The 20,917-nt window shown below is 37.6% G+C and overlaps 1 protein-coding gene across 5 annotated transcripts in view; it reads left to right on the top strand.

Annotated features, from left to right (window-relative positions):
- HHAT (hedgehog acyltransferase) overlaps positions 1 to 20,917 on the top strand; it is a 145,652-nt gene that overhangs the window by 66,388 nt on the left and 58,347 nt on the right. For all 5 annotated transcript variants that reach the window (XM_021547627.3, XM_031504257.2, XM_021547628.3 and 2 more), the window contains one exon: positions 6,841 to 7,042. In XM_021547627.3, the coding sequence (XP_021403302.1) occupies positions 6,841 to 7,042 (202 nt within the window). The remainder of the gene's footprint in view (positions 1 to 6,840; positions 7,043 to 20,917) is intronic.

Below are 20,917 nucleotides of genomic sequence, written 5' to 3'. Positions count from 1 at the left end.
ACACAATGAGCAATTCCTGGTGCAGAAAACTGGACCTGGAATATCTGCATCTCTCTGAGTAAGGCCCTAGCCACAGACTTGTTTTGTCTTGCATTGTCACTCTTTGAATCTCATTTCTTTTCTGCCTGGTGGCAGCCTGGTAACAGACAGCTGGAACACTCCTCTGAGAGGCAAGATATGTTGTTCTCCCTGGCAAAGAGCCTGACCTCTACCATTTTATAAGCAGAGAGTGACAGTGCTATTAATATACTCCTCTTCTAGCTTTGTTTTCAGACTGTATAGCCTGCTTGTTGTGTTGCTGAGACTAGATATCATCAGCACATGGTAGGTGTATTGTGAATATCAGGAGTGAATTGGGCCCCTGAGGGGAATTAAGTTCAGTACAGCTTCAGGGAGCTCTGCAGACTCCTTATGGGAGGAGGCAGGAGTGCCTCCTGCCCAGCTCCATCCGTCAGCTGGGGACACAGCCCTCTCCCACCCTGTAGGTGAGCTGTAGGCACTTAACTCTAGGTTGTTTTGGCAGTAATATCTAGGCTTCAAATGTCAGCAAAATGTTTGGGGTGCTGGTTTGAACTTAATGCTATAACCAGTCTTTTGGCTCTTTGGTCATCTGGAAGCTCTCCCATTTCCATTCTGATCAAAGGCAGCTGACTGGTAGTTTTGCATTTGACTGCAAACAGGTGGTGGTAGGCAGGGTTTCTTTCTTTCCTAGATACAGCTGGAAGAAAACTAAGCACAGCAGTCCCTCAGTAATGAAACTTTTTCCACTAGAAGGAAATATTATGATTTAGATTAAAATTTAATTTGAAAGAAATGAATCTCTTTGAAAACATGAACTTCCTTGGAAGAGTGAATTCAAAATTATTTATTCAGTATTTTGCAGTTACCTGCCCTTTGACATATGGGCTCGACTCATATTGTTTTTTGAATTAAATGCAAGAGAAGAAAAGTACTTTAAACACTTCTCAGTTTTTTTAGTAGGAAACTTCACACTCAATCTTTGCTGGGAAACATGCTAACAGTTGTGAAGTGAATGGGAATTCAGGTCATATTTGTAAAGCTGAGTGTTCTTGCGTATGAATATTCTCATTAATGCTTTGTAAACCAAATAGATTTAATTTCTCATTAAACATTTTTGTGGTAATGCAACAAGACTTGCCTACAGCCAACATCAGCTTAAATATTTTAAAGGATCTGCATTTGTCAAGGTCTCTAAACATCAGGTTAAGCTGGTGAGGTGAGGGAGTCTCTTATAGAGCTTAAAAAGCTTTGCCAACAACCAGCAAAATTTAACACTGTGAGAAATAGACTTTAACAGAACAAGGCTTAGTCTCCCAATGGAAATTTTGCAAAATGGTATTCCAAATATCTCTGGTTATTTCTTTATTTCATGTGCAAATATGAGTGGCTCAGCCTTCAAAGTCATGTTTATGGGAGATGTTTCTGTGATTTAAAACAATTTTTTCCTGTAGGACCCAGGCTTGCAAAGACTTACAGGTGTGCTTTATTTATGCATTCTGTGTAGCTCCATTCAAGCCAGTGACAGCTTGAAGTGACAAAACAGGAATCGTAAGAGCTCACCCAGAGTAAGAATTTGCAGAGCTGTACCTGACATCTTTTTATTATGCAGCAGAAAAAGAGTCAGTGGTTTAAGGCCATGAAGAGAGTATTAAAAACAAATGAGTTAAGGAATCCCACCAGCAGCATAATGCTGCCTGGACAAGATTTTTCACATGTGTCCACAAATGAACCCCCTCACTGTACAGAGCCTCAAGTGCTTTGTGTTGTGAGGATGCAAGATGGAAAACCACATTATCGCTTTTTAAACTTTTTTTGTGTTGTCTCTGCCCGATTCAAAACAGTATTATGGTCACACAGTTAACCCTTGAATGCTTTGAAACTTACAGAGACATTGGAACGTTCCCCGAAATGAGAGACAAAATCCTCATATTAATTATATTTACTTTGCCATTACAAGCAAATTAATTTTTCCTTTTTTTTTTTCTTTACATTTCACTTCATTCTATATTAGATGGTCCAAAATCAATGCCTAAGAGAGGGGAAAAAAATCATGTATAGCATGCATCATGCTCTATTACCTTACTTCAGGAAGAAATTCAGGCACATGTTGAAGAAAGGTCCTAGACAGAGCAGCAGTTAAACAGGTGCTTTACTTGCACTTACTTCAAGATATAAATATGTTTAAAATTACATGCATGTGCAAGTAAGAGAAGTATGTGCAGGTCTCAAGGAATAATAGCCAACCTGAATGATTCTTAACTGGTTAATAATACTTCTTTTAGAGTTCTTCTGAAGTTACCAGAATAAAAACTTTGTAATGTGGTGTGTTTTTCAAGGGAATGATTGTCAGATCTCTTATGATTGTTCTGGAGATTACCACTTCAAGAAAACTAACAATATGGTTATTGGATTTAAAAGGTATTCTCTGTAAGTAAATGTCACTTTTAAATACTTCAGCTATTATGTTTGTGTTTGCATTACTGCAGGGATTTAAATGGTACCATTTGCATATTTTTTCCAATTCTCTAATGTTCAGTTAGTGAGTTAAAATTAAGATAAGTTGTGTAAATGAAACAGCTTGCTGGCTGTGGATGAGGTCATTTAAGCTGCTGTACCTGGACTGAAAGTAATGCAGTTAGGGGAAGACACATACAAAGTAAGCTTTGTTTGTGAAAGTAGCATGTTTTTATCACATGGAAGTTTTAGTTTGAAATCAAAACAGGAATAGAAAGATAGAAAACACAGAAATATTTTTATGACTGGCATCGTTGCCATGGGAGGGGGAGGCCTGGAATGTATTTTTAGTCATGTCAGGTGTGGGGGTGTGCATGCAAATAATTTTTACTATATAACATTCTCTCAATATTTGTATTTATGTGCTTCTAACACGCCCCAGATGTTTTGAGATTCTAATGACATGGAGTTCTCTTTCCTTTTCTCTCCATGTTACATGCATGACTTTTTCTTCTGACAGCATAAAGTACCTTTACTTATGGTCCTTAAGGGAGGTCAAGCCAACTCCAGCCCAGGAATGGTTGGCAAAACCTGGCCTGTGGTGTTCACATGTTCCTCCCTGATAGTCTGCCTAGAAATCTCTGTTCTTTCACTTTCAGATTTCTTCTTTGAAGCTTTGGCAATGACTGGCTTTTGCCCCCCTAAATTAATGACCCACTAAATTAAGTATTTTATTTTTAAATACTCACCTAGCCTGCATTTTTTAATACTAAGCATTTTCCACAGGTCTAATCTTCTTGTCTGTTATTTTCATGGACCTTAAAGGGGGACCATTGCTGGCCATCCCTCTAACATGACCAATGTTAGAGGGATGAAGAGACATGACCAATTACTACCCTCAAATCTACTTAATTCTACATCCTTTTCTCCTTGCGAAACATTTTACTGCTTTCCTTTAGTAGTCCATCTTTGGCTTATTTACTACCAAGTAACTGCTGAGTTTTCTTTATCTGTATGTTAAGATAAGTTGGTCTATATTGGTGCCACTTTTTTCAGCTTTTCTGACCTCCTTACACATGTAGGATAAATATGTCATCTGTTCAAGAGCTGTTAAGAAATTCTACTACAAAGGTGTTCCTTTGAGTTGAGTTAAGCTGTCATGAGTACCCATGGTTACTTTTATGTGCTAATAGTCTCCAAACCAGGGATTTTGAACTTCTGTGTGGATTTTCTGTGATTAGAAATGGGAATAATCTTAAAAGCTGCATGGAAGCTTAAAATGAGATATTTATGTAATGCTGTTCTACTTATGGTGCAGCAGGTCAGCATGCTCTACAGCAACCTCTCCATTTTTTGTAAACCCTGAGTAAAGCACAGGGTTTACAGTACAAAGGGACTGCAGGGATAGATTGCAGGTTGATGGATGTATTGGTAAGAAGAAGAAAATTAAGGAAGCATGCAGGTATAAAAGACATTTCTAGTAGCCATTACCCCTCAAATTCTTTCCCTGCCTCCTTCCTTCCCTCCTCATAGATTTTTAGCAAAGTTGAGGGCAGTAGAACTTTCTGAATGCACTGGAAGAGGTTCCTTTTCTTCCCCACCCCACAGGGCAGGGTGAACGAGGGACTGTGTGGGGTGTAGCTGCTGGACAAGGTTACACCACAACAAATAGTTACAAAGTGTGTGTTGTAGATGATAATACAGAACTAATATATTTCTTCTATCATCTGGCTTAATAATACTTTTTCCAGGGTTATTCTCCCTCACACTTAAGTGTTTGTGTAGCCTTTTGTCATCAAATGAGTGTTCTTCTGAGTAAACACATAGGGTAAGTATAGAGAAATTAGATTCTAAACCACCAGCTTGCTCTAAAATAAGCAAAATGCATATTTGCAGCAATGGGAGCTCTGATACGGTTGTTTTGTAAGACAGTTTTGGTTATTGAAGTGTTTTGGTAATCAGAGAGCACTAAGTGTCTGGTCTTGAGCCAGGCTCTGCCCCTGGCTGCACACTGAGTTGCCTATTGCTTGTATGTACATATACATCACATGGATATGATGTGCATGGATGATAAGGTAAAAAAAATACTTTTTTTGCCCTGGAGTGTTCTGTCATGTAGTAATGACTTTTGCATGAGATTTTTCTGAATGAAAAATACAGGAACTTACAGAATTGCTCTTCGCTCTGTTGAAGAGAAATGACTCAACATCTATCAATCCTTTATAATCACTGTAAAACTGCCACTGGGAGTGCCCTGGCAGGGGAAGGCAAGGCCACATGATCTGAGAGTGGCTACTGCCCTGGTGACAAGGAATGGCAGCCAGCTGCCTGGCCATTTCCTTACGGCACAGCAGAGAAGCAGAGAGGCTTTGCTTTCTGCTTTCTATTTCTCCTCTGGGGCAGGGAGGCAGACTCTCCACAGTACTGGAGGGGAAGGGCAGAGTGTTAGTAAAGGTTTTGTTACTCCTTTTGGCTTCTGTCCTTCAAACAGGTCTTCATATAGTGGATTTTCAGTTGCACATTTGCTGTCAGCCTCACTGCGAGCTAAAACTTCACTAACCTTTAACATTAATCAGAATTATGAGTTGTCGCTGCTCAATTATCTAGCTGTTGTTGTTAAACACTAAAAATCAGAAAACAGCCTATTTTTCTCTGCACAGTAAGATGAAAGCCCTTCAGGCCAACCTAAACTGAGCTGCAATTGGAAACAAATGTGTTGATGCTGCTGAGCTCTTCCTGGCAATGCCATTGCCAGGGGAGGATGCCTGTGCAGCTCTGCTGTCTTTACCCTCTGTGCCACAGCTCTGCAGGAAATTCAGTGCTTACAGGCTGCTAAGATAAACCTCTCTGCCATTAGATTAATTGAATGCAATTGCAAGTGTCTGTGTAATACCACACTGTTCAAACATAGGAAAGGGAAAGAGAAGAAAGGCACAACATAAGTTGAAACTGTTGATCTTAATTTCTATTTATTTTTCATAAGCTTAGTGAAAAAGCATACCTATACTGAAAAACATGTAATCAGATGTTCCCTGTAGCAGATTGAATTAAAAAGGTGTATTGATATTATGCTAAAAAAGAATTTAGAGCATTTGACACTTGTTTTTTAAATTACTTTTTTGTTTACCCTTTAATTATGTTCATCACTGTATTTTACCCCACTATTTATTTTCTTACTTCCTAAGATTAGGAATAAGCAATGTGTTAATTTCCCTTTTAAATTTTTAAAATAATATTTATCCCTGAATATGAAAACTGATAACTAGAGATAAAAATTTCACTGGAAAATAAAAAAAAATCCCTGAATTATTTTACCAAGTGGGAATAGTCACAAATTTGAGTACAGACTTTCATGCCAAAGGAATGACAGCTGAGGAGAGTTGTCACTGGTGGTTCTCAGATACCACATCTCCTTGCTGGTACCCATGAGCTGGGTGGTGACTCCCCTGTCTGATGGGCTTCTTCAAAGTGTTGACAGAAATATGCAACTCTTTCAGACAATGTCATTCCAGTGGTCATGCCTTAAGTAGAAAATGATGGGAGTGGATGTAGCTCTTCAGGCTGGAAGTGAAATGACCCACAAAATGGTGTCAGCTTTCAGAATCCCATTGCTTCTGGTATTTTTTTCTGAAGGAGTACTGCTTTCTGGACACTTATAAGCATCAATTAATGACTAAGGTTATGACTCCTGGGTTCAGTTTAAATGCAGAATATAATTGCATGGAGAGTGCTTCATATGGGTTTCCAGACTTTTTTTGGTATGAGTCCTTCAAAGGTCATCAGACTGACATGATCCTGAGAGTATAATAGAAGAACCAGATAGGAAGTATTTACAGATCACGTAATTTTTAAGGAAATACTTTAAAGGAAAGAAATTACAACCTTTTAGTAATAAAGTATGTTTGCATTCATCTACATTTCTGACATATGGGAAAGAGCCTATGAGTTGTGACTGTGTGTGACTTTATATAATGTTGTAAATTTTTTTGTTAACTATCTTATAATTTAAATTTGCATAAAGATTACAGGTGATTTCTGTAGCTGACTTAGAACTATTCCAGTAATAAAATTTTGAATATTTACTATTTTCAATTTTGAGAATATAGTTTGTGCTATATATTTGCCTAATGCCGAGTTCCCAGGACCACAAAATTGTCCTTTTGCCAAATGGTACATGCACATATTTCATGAAGTGATCTACAGCTTTGCAGAAAATAGGGCAAGCTCTGTAAATAGAGCACGTCAGGTAGTTTTTTCACATTCTTTTTTATGCTACAAATTGACACATTTCTTCTGTGGTGGATGTTTTTCTGAGATTTCTGTGAAATCTCTGACAGCACTGCTTAATTGTCTTTTCACCTACAGGTACATTTATGTTCCAATGGGAGGATCTCAGTCCAGTTTGCTTGGAACACTATTATCTACAGCCCTCACTTTTGCCTTCGTAAGCTACTGGCATGGAGGACAGAGCTATTTGTGGTACTGGGGTGCACTTAATTGGCTTGGAGTAATTGTGGAAAATGGTGCCAAGAGGATACTTTCAATTTCACTTATTCAAGATTTAATTGTAAGTTGAATCTCCCTCCATTTTGTATTCTTGCTTCCTAGCTCCGCGTTCATCTGAAGTTGCTGATTACTAGTTGGGTTTAACCAAGATGAAAAGTCATGGCTAACAGATAGTTAGGATTCCCTTGCCCACCCTCCAGTCTCTGAGGTAATAACTAGTTTGTATCACTAGAATTTTGAAAAGTAGCAGCAAAGCAGATGGTGAAATATGCATGGTCTTAAAAGCTTCCTCTGCAGTCCTAGAGTAAGCAAATGCTTGTCACGTTGTACAGGGATGAACAGAAGCCAGTTTTAACATTTGTATTCTGATTTCACTCAGGATGGCCTCAAAATATTCATCTTCACTAAAATTAGGAGTGTATGTTTCTAACCATGTGTTTCCTGGAAAAATGTGTGTGTAGCAGCTGCTTGCATCTGGGAACAAGCTTACACTGTGAAATCTTATACTACTGAAGAGCTAAGTAAAGAAAACATTATTTTGCCTTGAAATCCTCTGATATTTTCATTTTACTTATACTTTTGACCTTCATGCTGTAATTTCCAAAGGACAAAATTGACTTTGATGTGCAATTAGACTATTTCAATTTTATTTTACCACTATTTTAATTTTGATGGCCATTTTAATCTGCTGGTTTACTCACTACTAAAGCCCAAATCCTATAATAACTGTTTGTAACACTAAATAATTTGTGTATCTTGCTTCCTTACTAGTTAGAATTGCACAGAATTCATACTCCTGTATATTGTTGTTTTGGTGGAGACTCACTCTGCAGCCTGATGAAGTCGTGATGCTCAAGGAATGATGTTTGTTGTTCATCCTACCCATTTCACTTTTCACTGCTGTGGCATCCTATGTATGGCAGCTGATACAGCTCAGTAATTTAGTAGCCAGTGCTGCCTTGGACAGTTGCTACCCAATTGTCCATCACTGAAATTTCAGTGATAGTCTGGAAGCAAATTTTTACCTTCCTAGAGAATGAATTTATCAGATCCATTAATCCTCCCTCAAGGGTGAAAGTGAGCTTCACCATCTGACCAGCTGCATATGTTTGTCTCTGGACTGGAAAGCAACATAATTTTTTAGGCATTCAGCTATAGGAGGGAATAAAATTGTAGGGGCTTGCTTTTTGTATGTGATGTCACTGTATTAGAAATTTTAATAAAATTCATAGGGAATTAAGTTCTTAAATATTGGAAATTATAATGATAATGACATTATAAAGGTGGGGTTATATATGTTGGATTAATTTCTAGCACATAGTTCTAATTATAGTTAACTGATGATCGCAGTAGGGTTATTTTTGTATAAATTAAATCTCTAAGTGCATTTTATCCCTTTCCTCCACCTTGTTTTCATCCCGTGTTTTTAAAGGCCTATCCAGTGTCTTCCATTTCTCCATTGTTTCCCATTTCTATTCAGAAATACGGTTGTAGATCTTCTTTAGAAGAGCCTTTTCTATCTTTTCCTGAAATAATTCTGAAGCCAGAATTTTTAATATGCATAGTTTTGGCATCTACATTAGTACAGATCTCACTGCAGCTATGGCTGAGTTATGATTTGCCTTGTCTTGAAGGTTGCTCTACAAGAACATGAGCTACAAACCACTGGTTGTTGCTCTCTCCTCACTCTTCTAGCTCCCATTTTCTTCTTAGATGCTGATACTGGGGGACAGATGAGTAGTTGGACTTTGCATTTTCCTTATCAAGGGGTGGAGTGGTATGGCATTCTCTGAAATGTACCACCTTTAAAAGAAACTGAAAAATTCCCATTTCTCTGTATAAATTTCCTCTTCCCCCTTTTAATCTGTTTTTTGGAAACATTCCTATAATCCTTTCTTGGTGAGGGGCGTTCTGCAAATCTAATCACTGTGGTGTTGAAGACCCTCTTCTGGGGGATGGGTTTTTCACTTGAATCTCATCTGTTGACAAGCTGAAATCCTTTGCATTCTTGTGCTTCACTCAGTTGCTGTGTTGGCTCTTGAGAGCTATTTTTGAAAAAGAAAGTCTATTTTTGTCTTCAGAATAGCAGATGAATTTTTGAAAAAATACAGAGCACAGGTTTATGCTTTTTTTAACCCATTCTGTTCAGCAAAGCTCCTCATCTATTATTCTCAAAGTTGAGATACATAATTCAATTGAGCAGGAGGTGCTTAGTAAAAAAAATCTAGAGGTATAAGTTTAATTTTACTCTGTTTTTAAGATTGAGTTGATCACTAAGAGTAATAAGAATGGTATCAAAACTGCCTCCTTTTTTTCTCACTCAATATTGTTTCAGTTCTCTTGCAAAGGGAAGATTAAAAATCAAAATAGAGCACGTTCAGCTCTTATTTTTCCCTGAATCCTTGTGCTAACTTAATATATATATATATATATATATATGTATATATGTATATATCACCTATATTTTTGCAGATTTTATGGTAGTTTCAATCCCAATGCTGACAAGTAAAACCAGCATATAAACAACTATATACTGAAAACAGCAAATTTCCCGACCCAAAAGATTGGTTCTGGAATTTTTAATTTGAACTGGTTTAAACCAGTGGCTGGCTTCCTGTGTTCAGCTCTAGAAGAGCTGATGCTCTTTCTTGTATCCTTTTCAGCTTGTACTCTCCTGAATTTTGTGTTTCAGTAAGTTGTGTGAGAAGTTCTCTCCATGTCTTTTTTCCCCCTTATTGATTATTTGTCAATTCTCAGTAAATTAGAGCTGAATTAATTTTGTCTTTTCAGCAAAATGTTATATAGAAAACAATAAATGCTAGGCTTCCTAAGATAGGGCAGATGTGGGAACTTTATATCAAATAGGAGAAGTTTCATTGTATTTTTGTCAGATTTTTTTTTTCTTACTTTTTCAGGTGATACTTAGATCTGTACTGAGCAAGGTAGTGCTTTGCTTCACTGTTTCTATATTAATTTCTTACAGATGAACAGACTTGAGTAGTAACTAATTTGAAATCAATGACAGAATTTGTATTGACTTTTAATAAATAATGTGTCTGATTTATGAAATAAAATGCTAATGGGTAACATTCTCCCAGTGATTTCAAGTTTTTCCTTCTCTTTCCTTAAGGAAAATAATCTATAGAAAAACAGATGTATAAAAAAATAGATCTTGGTATAAAAATAGATTTATAATGAGTTAAACCTTAGAGTATCTGTCAACACCTTTAAGGCAAAGGGTTTTTGAAAAAGAAGTATTTGGAGATCATTCAAAAGGAAGATATACCAAAGAGAGTCAAACTGGCAGATTAATAAAATTAATGTTTTAATCTGAATTGAAATAGCAACATTTATCTTTTTAGTTCTTTAGTTAAGTGAAAACATGTCATTCAGTCTAGTAAGATTTTTTTAAATTGAGACATAAAGATCTCTCTTCTCAAAATCATACCATGATGAATTTCTAGTTTAAGATCTTATTTTTAGATTTATTTGGTAAGAAACTAAATACACCATAAGCAATTCATTTTGGGAAACCAGCTACTTTTACATATGGCATATTTTAAATTTTTACTATCCTTGTAAGTGTTTTTTAAAAGTATAGAATACTTTGATTTCTATATTTTCATTTATGGCTGCAATGAGGTGCACTAATTAAGTCCAGTTCAATATGCTGTCATTTCCTACCCAGCCCCCCTTTGTAAAAGGGGAAGTATTTTATATGATGTCCGTGTTTTGTTAGTGGTTTAGATTAGACTTCATTAGTGTGCTAGATTATTATTTTCCCCAGAAGAATGAACTCCATATATTTGTCTCTGTAGTTAAAAGATCACCATTATTTTGTGCACCAAAGATGGGGTCAGTGACAGCTGGTATCCTCAGCTTTCCAGAGGGCATAATTTTAGATTGTTTTCATTGTTTGGGTTCAGTGAGGGATTTTTTGTCTCTTTTTTTTCCTTTCCTTAATTTTGTTTGCCCTATTTGTTCTGCTAGATGCATTAAATATTTTGCAGTTATTCATAATAAGTTATGCACTGTACAGAGATCCTGCAGACAGCTGGTGAGGAGCATGGAAAGGTTCTGACTGGTTAGCCTGACCTCTGGGCCCTGGTTCCACAGGGGATGAAACTGAACTAAAAGCTCATTGCTGTTGAAGGGGGAAAGGTTTAATTTCTCTTTCCTCCCCTCCTTGCAGTGTCACCACTTCCTCCTCCTCACACCTTCCTGCTGGAATCCTTGCTCAGCTGATCTAGCTCTTTATCCCAGCAGAATGCTCTACTTCCTTAGGTGATTTTATTGCTAGATGCTTTAGCTCATGAAGAGGGATCTGAAAAGCACCCAAAGCTATGGGTGGAAGTGGAAGGAGGAGCAGATTGACTATTGGAACCTCCTGCATGTAAATGTGCATAAACTGTGTGAGGTAGCAGGCTCAGCCTCTGTATTTAGGAGCAGTGAAACAAAGGAGCCAGTTGGGTTCTGCTGCATTAATTACTCAGGCTATGCCAGGGCACACATTCAGCCTGACCAAGATGGCAGTGCCTGTGTATTTCACAACCATATACATATACAATGTATATTCAATGTGTGTGTCCTATATACATTGAAAAATGAGTAATTATTTCCTTTCAATCTTTTTGCAAGTATAACTCACTTTGAACTACCATGAGACAAGTAAAGTTTCCTTCTTCAGTAGAGACAAGATCTGACTAAACATTGCGAAGTTGTTCGAGGGAGGTATGTTTGTTGACCACCTTGGAAGATTAAATCTTTAATAAGATCTCTGCAATAAATAAAGACCCTAGCAGCTGTTCTTCAGCACACACTGGGCTTTGATCTTCCTCTTACTTCATTTGGTGGAAAAAGTATTTATATCTGTTGAGCCAGTCTGGCCTTTTCTTTTTTTCCAATACTTTTGTATCATTCTTACATATTTTTGCTGCAGTATGGTGATTTGGTTAAAAGACACGCATTACCAGTGCTACTTTCTTCATAACATCTTTATGTACTTGCTGTAGAATTGTGTTTGAATTTGTTGCTTTGCTTTCTAAGAATGAACAAACTCAATCAGACTCTTATTTGCTATTGCAGAATTGGTTTTTGAGACGAGGTACCAACCATAATGTCAAAACCCAGACTAGGGGAAAGAGCTTGCCACTCACTCCCTACTGCCCACCCTGCCCTTGAGTTCAGCCATATCATTGCTCTAACCAGAAATCTATACTATCCCAAGTAGGTATACTCTGACTCTAAATAGGTGGAAACTTGTTCTTCTAGATGTGAACGTTAATCAGGGCAGATTTGTGACTACTTGTCTTTGATACTCAGAAGCAGCAAGCTGAGTCAAGGTGCTGTTTTGTACTGAGATGCTGAATGACCATCAGAGGTAAATATGGGTTGCCTGATGCATCCTAGTCAGTCCAGTGACTTCTAGCTTTGCTAACAATAGTTCTGAGTCAAGCAATTCTTGCTGTGATATTCTTGCCATGCAATTCTTGCTTTTGCTTGATTTTATTTTCTTCTCTCTTCTCCACCCTCCTGTGGTAGGATTTCATTATTCTTAATGGAAGTAAAGCCCATGAGGTTTTGAGTGCCCTGCTAAAAAGTGCTGACATGGTGATACACTTATATTGTGGCACTGATGTTCTTTGATGAGGGATCTTCTCATCTCAAACTCAGTAACAAAGACTGAAAAGGTAGTAGAGGGAGAAGCATATGCAATATGATACAGGACTTTGTGTGGTGAATGACAAAAATTATGCAGAAATAATTTGGACATAACATTCTACTGTTTTCTACCTTTTGAGGCTTTTTTTGGTCTAATCTTTGCAAGAAATATTATTTTTTATGAGAAATCATTGTGATTTCTCTGATATGATCACTGCTCTGCTCCAGACAACAATGTCAGCTGCAAAGCCCCTGGCATACCTGCTTGGTGATCATTAAAAAAAAAAAATATTATCCCACCTACCAGCATTATTTACTTCCTCTTCTATTTTGGAGACATTGGGCAATTTTCTGCTTCTAGGTCCTTAATGCTGTTTGAAAAGCAAGTAAAACATGCTATAGTGTGAAAACAAGGCAGAATGATGCTGGTTATGTGCTTCTTTCTTACTGTTACATTACTACAGCCTCTGTCTGTGGTTCGCCTCAAAAATAAGTTCAGGCAATAGGTGTCAGCAATTACAGAAATATGAGTTAAAATCCTGAGGAGTGGTTGCACTCTGGTCTTCCTGCTCTGCCTTGAGCTATAGAACATTGCTGCAGGGAAAGCATGGTCTTTATTTGCTGAGGGTGATTTCAATCAAATGTCTCATAGGGATTATTACTGTGTATTATTTATTTGGTAACAGTCATAAGGGGTAAGATCAAAATTCAGCACTAATGATTGGTGAAGTTGGATCCTTTCCCAACTGTATTACAATTTAAAAGTTAAAAATCTTAAAATGTGGATGAGAGAACTGAGAGAACCAACATGGGCAGAATGAGAACCCAAAGAACAAAAATAGGGATGTCAAGGACCTGCATACAGAGAAGAATGCACAAATCTCTTGATCAGTGAGAGCTGAGACACATTTACAGGAGTATGTACACTGCCATTACATGGCTAAATTCCCTGCTTTAAACATAAAACAGAAAAGAGGATGGTGCACTTTAGTGCTGTTCATTTTGCACTTTTCACAAGCTGCCACTTAAAAAAAATAAATGGGCAGGTTCTTTGAGAGTGAAGAGTTAAACAGAGAAGTACAGAAATTTACTTGTGTGTATGTCAAACTTCCACACATGCATCTGTAAGTGTAGTGGATACATATGAGCTGGTAGGAGGCTTTCTTCAAACAGAAGGGGGAGTTGGCTGTTTGCTGAGAGATGCTATAAATGTAGATCTTTTGGAAAATCTAAAAATGAAATGGTGCTAGTGCAAGACAGCGTTTTGTTGAGTGAATGTTTAGTAAGACATCAATAGAGAAGATGAGTATCTTCTCAAATACTATATATAGCATTTATTCCTAAATTCAGAATCAAGTTCTATTTGTGAAAATAGATCTTAACTGACAGCTGCTTGATTTTAATTGTGTGGTCCTCTTTTTATAGGAGTTATGTAGGGAATTACAGGTTGTTTGCATCATCCTGTCTCTTGGAAAAATGCTGTCAGTTCCTACTTTTATGTGTGAACCTTCCAGGAGCTAATTTTTACCTTTGCTTTGCAAGAAAAGTATATACCTTGAAAAGAAATGGGATATGACCTCAAGCCACAGTTCAGGTTGGGTAGAAGGGAGGGAAAAACTGCAAGCAAAATGAAATGCCAGAAAAATGAAACAAATTGAAGTAAAGGGGATGTTTCTGGGTCAGAGTTAGGTGAAGAAACAGGAATGATTGCCATGATTGCTGAAGGGTACAGTGTATGTTGATGAAGAAGTAAAATTGTTCTTCTATTTAGTGTGGAAGTTATTGATGGATAAGGTCTAATAGCACATCTTGTTCACTTTCCTCTTGAAGGCTTGTTTTGATCTTGGTATATTGCAACTCTGGAGATTCCACAATTTCTTTTAGATTATTTCATAAATTAATACTTTGTACATGTATTCAACCAGAATTCTTTATTTGTATTGCTCTTCTGTTCTGTGCTACAGTCTCTGCTCTTACTCTGTTGAACATCTGTCCCTCAGCTTCAGAGTGCAGGAAAGTGTACCATATTGAGATGTCAGCCTCTCATGAGCTGCCTTTCCCTGGCTCCTGTTGATCTTCAAGCATAACTTCTATTATCATTAATGAGTACGTGTAGTCCCTCCCTTTGTTTCTGAAGTCTCCCAAGCACACTTCTGTTGCTATGACCCATTGCCCACTGACAATATGTATTAACAAACATAAGATGCTCCATTGCTTGGACCCAACCCATCTTTATTTCTACTGCTCACTTTAGAAATTAAATAAATTGACATTCTGTTTGGCAGAGCTTTGTCACAATTTTCAGCCTTTCCTCCGTCCCATCTGCTCCCCCAGCTGCTCAGTCACACCCTGCCCTCCATTTTCAGTGTGCCGAACTGCAGATAGATAAAATAGCCAGTAACTGTTAGTCAGGATGTGTCGCCTCCCTTCCCACTGTCCCATCTGCTCCTCGCTCTCTTTCAGCTTTTCATCCATGCTCCTGTTTTTTTGCTGTCCTGTTATTTTTGGCAACTGGCTGCATTGCGGATGGCCCAGATTCAGGATGTGTATTGGGGTGTTTGCTCTTGGTAATTCCTGGGGTTCGGGGACATTGTAGATTTGGCTTCTCATTTGCCTGAGCACATTTTCTAAAAGAAAGCACTTGAGGAGGGCTGGCACCTTTAAGATTGACTGGGTGGTATCCATTCTGTCAAAAAGTATTGAAGTTGTGAGAGGGGCTTAATCCTTTAGTTGGAGTACAGTGGAGGGTTGGAGTACAGTGGAGAGTGAAAACTGAAGCTCAGAAAACTGCACTAGTAAAAAGAACTTTGAGGCTTTTTCTAAGCTCTTTGCTGACAGGGCAGCTTTACTCACAAACATTTTAACCATACATCCCCTCCCCGCAACAATCCTTGTAAACCCTAAATAACAGACTATTGCAAAGAACGTTTAATTTTGGTTTTGTGATGTAAAGATGAGTCAACCTTGCATCAGATTTTAAGCATTGTTTGTCTAATAAAAACCTTGAGGAAATTGAAAGGATAGAGTTGTAGGAAGCACACTTAGTCTCCTCTAATACACTAGGAGAGGCAATGAAAGATAATGCAGGACTAGGTGTTATTTTCATGGTAGTTAATTTGCTCTATTTCTTCCACACAATAAATAGTGCAGTTTCTATGTCTTATTTGGCTGATAGGTTTGAGTGGGAGAGAATGAAGTCTGTAGAACAGACAGTAATAAAACACTGCACTCCTTTAAAAGAAGAAATCTCTTCTTTTAAAGTTTTTCTAGGTTATCTTGATCCTTAAAAAACAAAAGCAGATGAAAATAGAATAATGTAATCTCTAGTTTTGCAGTTTGAATTATCAGGTATGTTTCATGTCACTCTGGTCATAGTATCTGACAGTCTTCTTCCACAGTGCATATGTTCACATAAGAAATAATTCAGCTGCTTCTCCAATTTTATCACACACTCTTGTTTTACCCTGTGCTTGGATCATCAGTTCTCTGGATGGATAGTTCATAAAGACAGAAATGTTGTGAATCTCTGTTTTACACCATAAAGATGGACTCTTGGTTAAATTGCAGGGAATTTAATTCCTTTATATGGGACTTGTTTAAGTATTTTCAGTATAAGCAAGCTTGATAACGACTCTGACTTTATGGAGAAGTTTTCCTTAATCTGTCCCAGAACAGCTCTATAAATGAGATGTTTTGCAAATGCAGCACACGTAGATGTTTTCCATCTTACGAGTGTTTGCCAAGAAGTTACCAGCTAATGTCTGTCAGGGGAGACTGCCTGCCACTTGTCACTCTGTCATCAAGCTGGGTTTGCAGCATGGTGGAAAATATGTGCCTCTGCTCCTGAGCCCTCCCTAACCCAGTGTGCTGCCTGGGACCTGCTCCCAGAACAAGCCCTCTCAATGATGAGCCTTTGGGATATGCCAAATCACCATGATTTTGCCATGAAAAGTTTGAGTGGATGTAGGAAAATGTAGGCTTGCTTCCCTGATAAAATACTGAGGGATCTATTTCTGTAAAAAACTTTAGTGTGACATTTTGTATAGGACTGCTTACTTTTGATTGCTGTACAGAATTCAGTCTTAGGTGTCTCCTCAACTTCATAGCATTATAGAATAGTTTGAGTTGGAAGAGACCTTAAGGATCATCTAGTTCCAACCACCTGCTGTGGGCAAGGACACTTTCTACTAGATCAGGTTGCTCAGTGCTTCATCCAGCCTAGCCTTGAACACTTCCAGGGATAGAGCATCCTCAGTTTCTCTGGGCAACCAGTGCCTCACCACCCTTGCAGTAAAGAATGTCTTTCTAATACCTAATCTAAAGCTATGCTCTTTCCATTTGAAGCCACTCTCTCTTGTCCTGTCACTACATGTGACTTGTCTGTCACTTCCAGCTTCCATCTGGAAGACTGGATTATCCTGGTCAGTCTTCCCCACAGCGTTTTCTCTGTTGTTGGCTAGCTCAGAGAAACAAATGCATTTACCTGGACCTTCAATTTTATCTTTCCATGCCATTCAGTGCTATCTTTGTGAACAGTCCTGTAAAATGCAAATTTGCTGTTGGTAGCTCTAAGTGACACTAGAGAGAAGTTCCTTTAAATTCTACTCTACTGCTTGAAGCCACTTCTCCTGCTATCTTTGTGTATTTTGTGCTCATAGTGGTGTAATTAACTTGCATAGCAAATTAAAGAAGTATTTTTTCTCTAACTCAAAATTCTACTGTGTCCTTTACCTCACTCCTAATTCTCACCTAAATTATTTATTATGGTGTGTATTGTTTTTCATCAGCTTTCTCAAGAGATAACCATTATACAAGCTTCTCATTTCTGGCTTGGTTTTCTCTTAGAGGCTAAATGTGGCATGCATGTGTAAGTGGAAATGGATTTAGGAATGGAAATGTTTGGACAATGCAATTTCTTTTCATGCCTGTCTTCCTCCTCCACTCTCAAACATGTAAGATTTGCTTGTCAAGGCACCCCACTACATGATAGTACTATTTCTTTTTGTAAGGTGGTTGCAAAGGCTGCAAAGTTGGGAGAAATTCAATGGCAGCCAGTTTTGCTAGACCAAACAATGTGCAAAGGGAAATTTTTCCCAACATCTGGCAAAAATGCCTGAGACTGATCTTTATGTACAGCAGGAATGGGTTTGGAATAACAACTCAAACTCCATTCAGTTCCAGGAAAGGTTGGCTGAGCCAATGTTTTACAAGCCACCTTCTATGTCATGCTGCATGCATTTGGGCTGAGTATCGTGTTAGTATGTCTATTTTTTTTTTTTTTTTGGTGTATTTTAAGTTCTACAGTCCATTTATTTCATGGTGTGTGGGGAGGTGGGGATGCTGGTGATTACTAAAAGTGAAGTATGGTAAAGTATTGATGCGAGATTATAAAATGGAGCCTTGAGGAGGGATGCAAATCAGGCAGCCATGGTTTCATTGTCATTTTAACACAAGATTGCCACTCTACCTTCTGCCTGTATTTCCAACAAGAAAGAGGAGAGAGAAGAAGACAGCAGTAAAATCCAGAGAAACAGCACAAATCCATAGCAATTGTTTATATTGTTGTAATGGAACATATTGTTGAAAGCATTAAATGGCATAAGGAAGAGTTGTGGGTGTGGAGGGGTTTTTTAAGTTTGCTTTGATCTAAACAATTTGGTGTACATTCACAAAATTTACGAGTTTATAAATATTTAAATAAAATTTTTGTTGTGGGTTATCTAGACCAATGTAATGTCTTTTTCATTGCTAAATAAGGCTTCCAATTTATTAATTTGAGCATGCTACCTGCTCAGGTGCTTTCCCAGTTAGCTTATTCTAGATGGCTTGAGATGTTTAAGCAAAGTTTTCTTTTTTACTTTCATAGTAGCTGAGTGAAATCTGCATTGACAGCAAAGACTGTCAGGAAAATATTTACTGCTTTTAGGATCAATGGCTAGCCAAGCTAATGGAAATTAGCTACAGCAAAACCCAGTGAAGATTCATTGCTTGTCTAAACTCTGTCTGTCATAAACTGCTCCTTTATACCTTATAAATGACTAAGGGCTTTTATGGTCTATACTACATTTAACTTGCCTTGTTTAATGTGCAGCACTTCTGCAAAAGGTGATATACTTTATGTGACAGTTTAATTTTTTTTTTTTTAGTAACTCCATTAAAAAAAAAGGTAGCAGAGATTTTTTTAGCTATTTGTTGTTTTCATTGTACTGCTTTGAGTTGTAAAACAGGCAAACTTTAGAAACTTAACAAGTCTGACCCATTACCTTGATGGAAAATGCATTTAAACACCAGCTGTCTGATGGGTTGTCCATCTCCAATTCTTTGTACTGCTTTAGCAGAGGAGTTTTTTACCTTTCTTAATTAAAACTGTTTTTCCTTAGAGTTGACAAATAAGTTTGATAGACAAAAGGAGAGCGAAAGGTAGATCTGATGATAGAAAATGCCCTATTTGAGCTGCAGCTTAATTCGAGCTACTATGATCATAACTTGTCCTTATTTAAACTTTGTTGCTAACATGGATTTCACAGCAAGATTTCAAATGTTTTCTTTCTGTGCCTACACTTATACATTCTGAAAAGGCATACATTTTTCATGTGTGGGACTGTACATTCAAAGCATGCCTTTCAGGAAGAGACAAACTTAAGCTGTCCTCCATGTGTGTGTGAACAGAAGGCAAATGTATTGGAAGTCCTTGGATAGCTTTGGAGATATGAAATATTAGAAAGGGAAAAAGTTCTTTCACTAATTCAGTTGTCTGTGTCTGAATATTTAGATAATTGTTGTATTCTCTATCTCTCTCCTATCATGTCCTAGTTTTCATGCAGAATTTTTAGAGAAAAATCTGAGTGTTTTCATACATGACTATTTTTCATAGCATTGTGTGGAAGATTGGCTATTGCTCTATTGTACATACTGACTGATACAGAGCACTTGTCCTTAAACCTTATCTGTTCCTATTTTTGTGCTGACTCAGACTGACTCATATACTAGATATAGTTCTGACCAAGGCTAACGTTCAATTTCCCAGAGATTACTTTGCAGTAATATGTTGAAATTGTATTTCTATGCCTGTAACTGTCATTTATTTGAAGATTTGTCTCTATAATCTAGCAGTTGAAACATTTGTTTTGATGCTTACAGAAGGAGCAATTTCATTGTCTAGAAATGTATTTTTAGGTGTATTTTGAGCATGTGTTTATGTTGTTTCAGGTATCTGAGCATGAATTCTGGTCTGCCTGTAGCTATTAAAGATTAATTACTGCTTCTTTTTTTTTGTTGTTGTTTTTTTTTTTGGATACTGCAGTCACAAGACTTTATTTTATGCAATGTCACCATTTATGAGATGAAGGCTGAACAGTCCAAGATATTTCCCTTATTTTCCATGCCCTGGAAAATGGTCATCACTTCACACAAAGCATTCAATCTTTTGTAAATTCAAGCACTATGTTCAGAGGCTTTCAGCCTGGGGCCACAATGTACAGGATATTTTTCCTTGTGTAGTAATGAGACAATATTTCTTGGTGAAGTGCTGTAATGTTCTTCAGATTTTCCTCTAGCACCTGAATAATGGAGGAGGCTAAAACTTCCTCATTCTTCTTTTACCATCTTCTTGCAGTCTCCATGCTGAACTCATGCCTCAGGTGATAATGCAAAATACAGATTCAGAATATCTGAATAATTATATATATAACTATGCTTCTTGAACATGAGCAGTAACATTTGCACTGAAGAGAAAATTTGAGATTGCATGTATCTGTGAACCCTTTTTTATAGGTATCTATTTGTTAAGAGTCATTGCTATAACCAGATCTAATCTGATTCTAGAATCTTTCAATGATGTCTTATTAATCAACCAGAGGATTAATGGCTTCTGAAGTTGTTTAATGCTGTTTGCTGTATACTGAAGTGTTTTATTCTATATTGGGTCCTACTGGAAGTATCACCTACTCTAGAAGCATGTTGCTACTGTTCACATCTGTCACCAAAAATTCATCAAGGAGCACATTTTGTAAAATAGGAATTAATCCACTGAATGTGTAGAGCTGTGTCCCCTTCTGGGCTCCTCACACCAGAGACATGAACATGCTGGAGTGGGTCCAGCCAGGGGACTGATAGTAAAGGCACAGAAACCTCTGCTGTAAGAGGAGAAGCTGAGAGAGCTGGGTCTGTTCATCTTGGAGGAGAGAAGGTTCAGGGGAATCTTATCCATGTGTATAAATACCCAACTACAGGCTTTTCTAAGTGATATTCAGTGATAGGACAAAAGACAGGGGGC

Source organism: Lonchura striata, chromosome 3 (genome assembly GCF_046129695.1).
Source record: "Lonchura striata isolate bLonStr1 chromosome 3, bLonStr1.mat, whole genome shotgun sequence".
Lineage (NCBI taxonomy): Eukaryota > Metazoa > Chordata > Aves > Passeriformes > Estrildidae > Lonchura > Lonchura striata.
The sequence above is the reverse complement of the archived record's forward strand: the minus strand, read 5'-3'. Positions and strand labels throughout refer to the sequence as shown.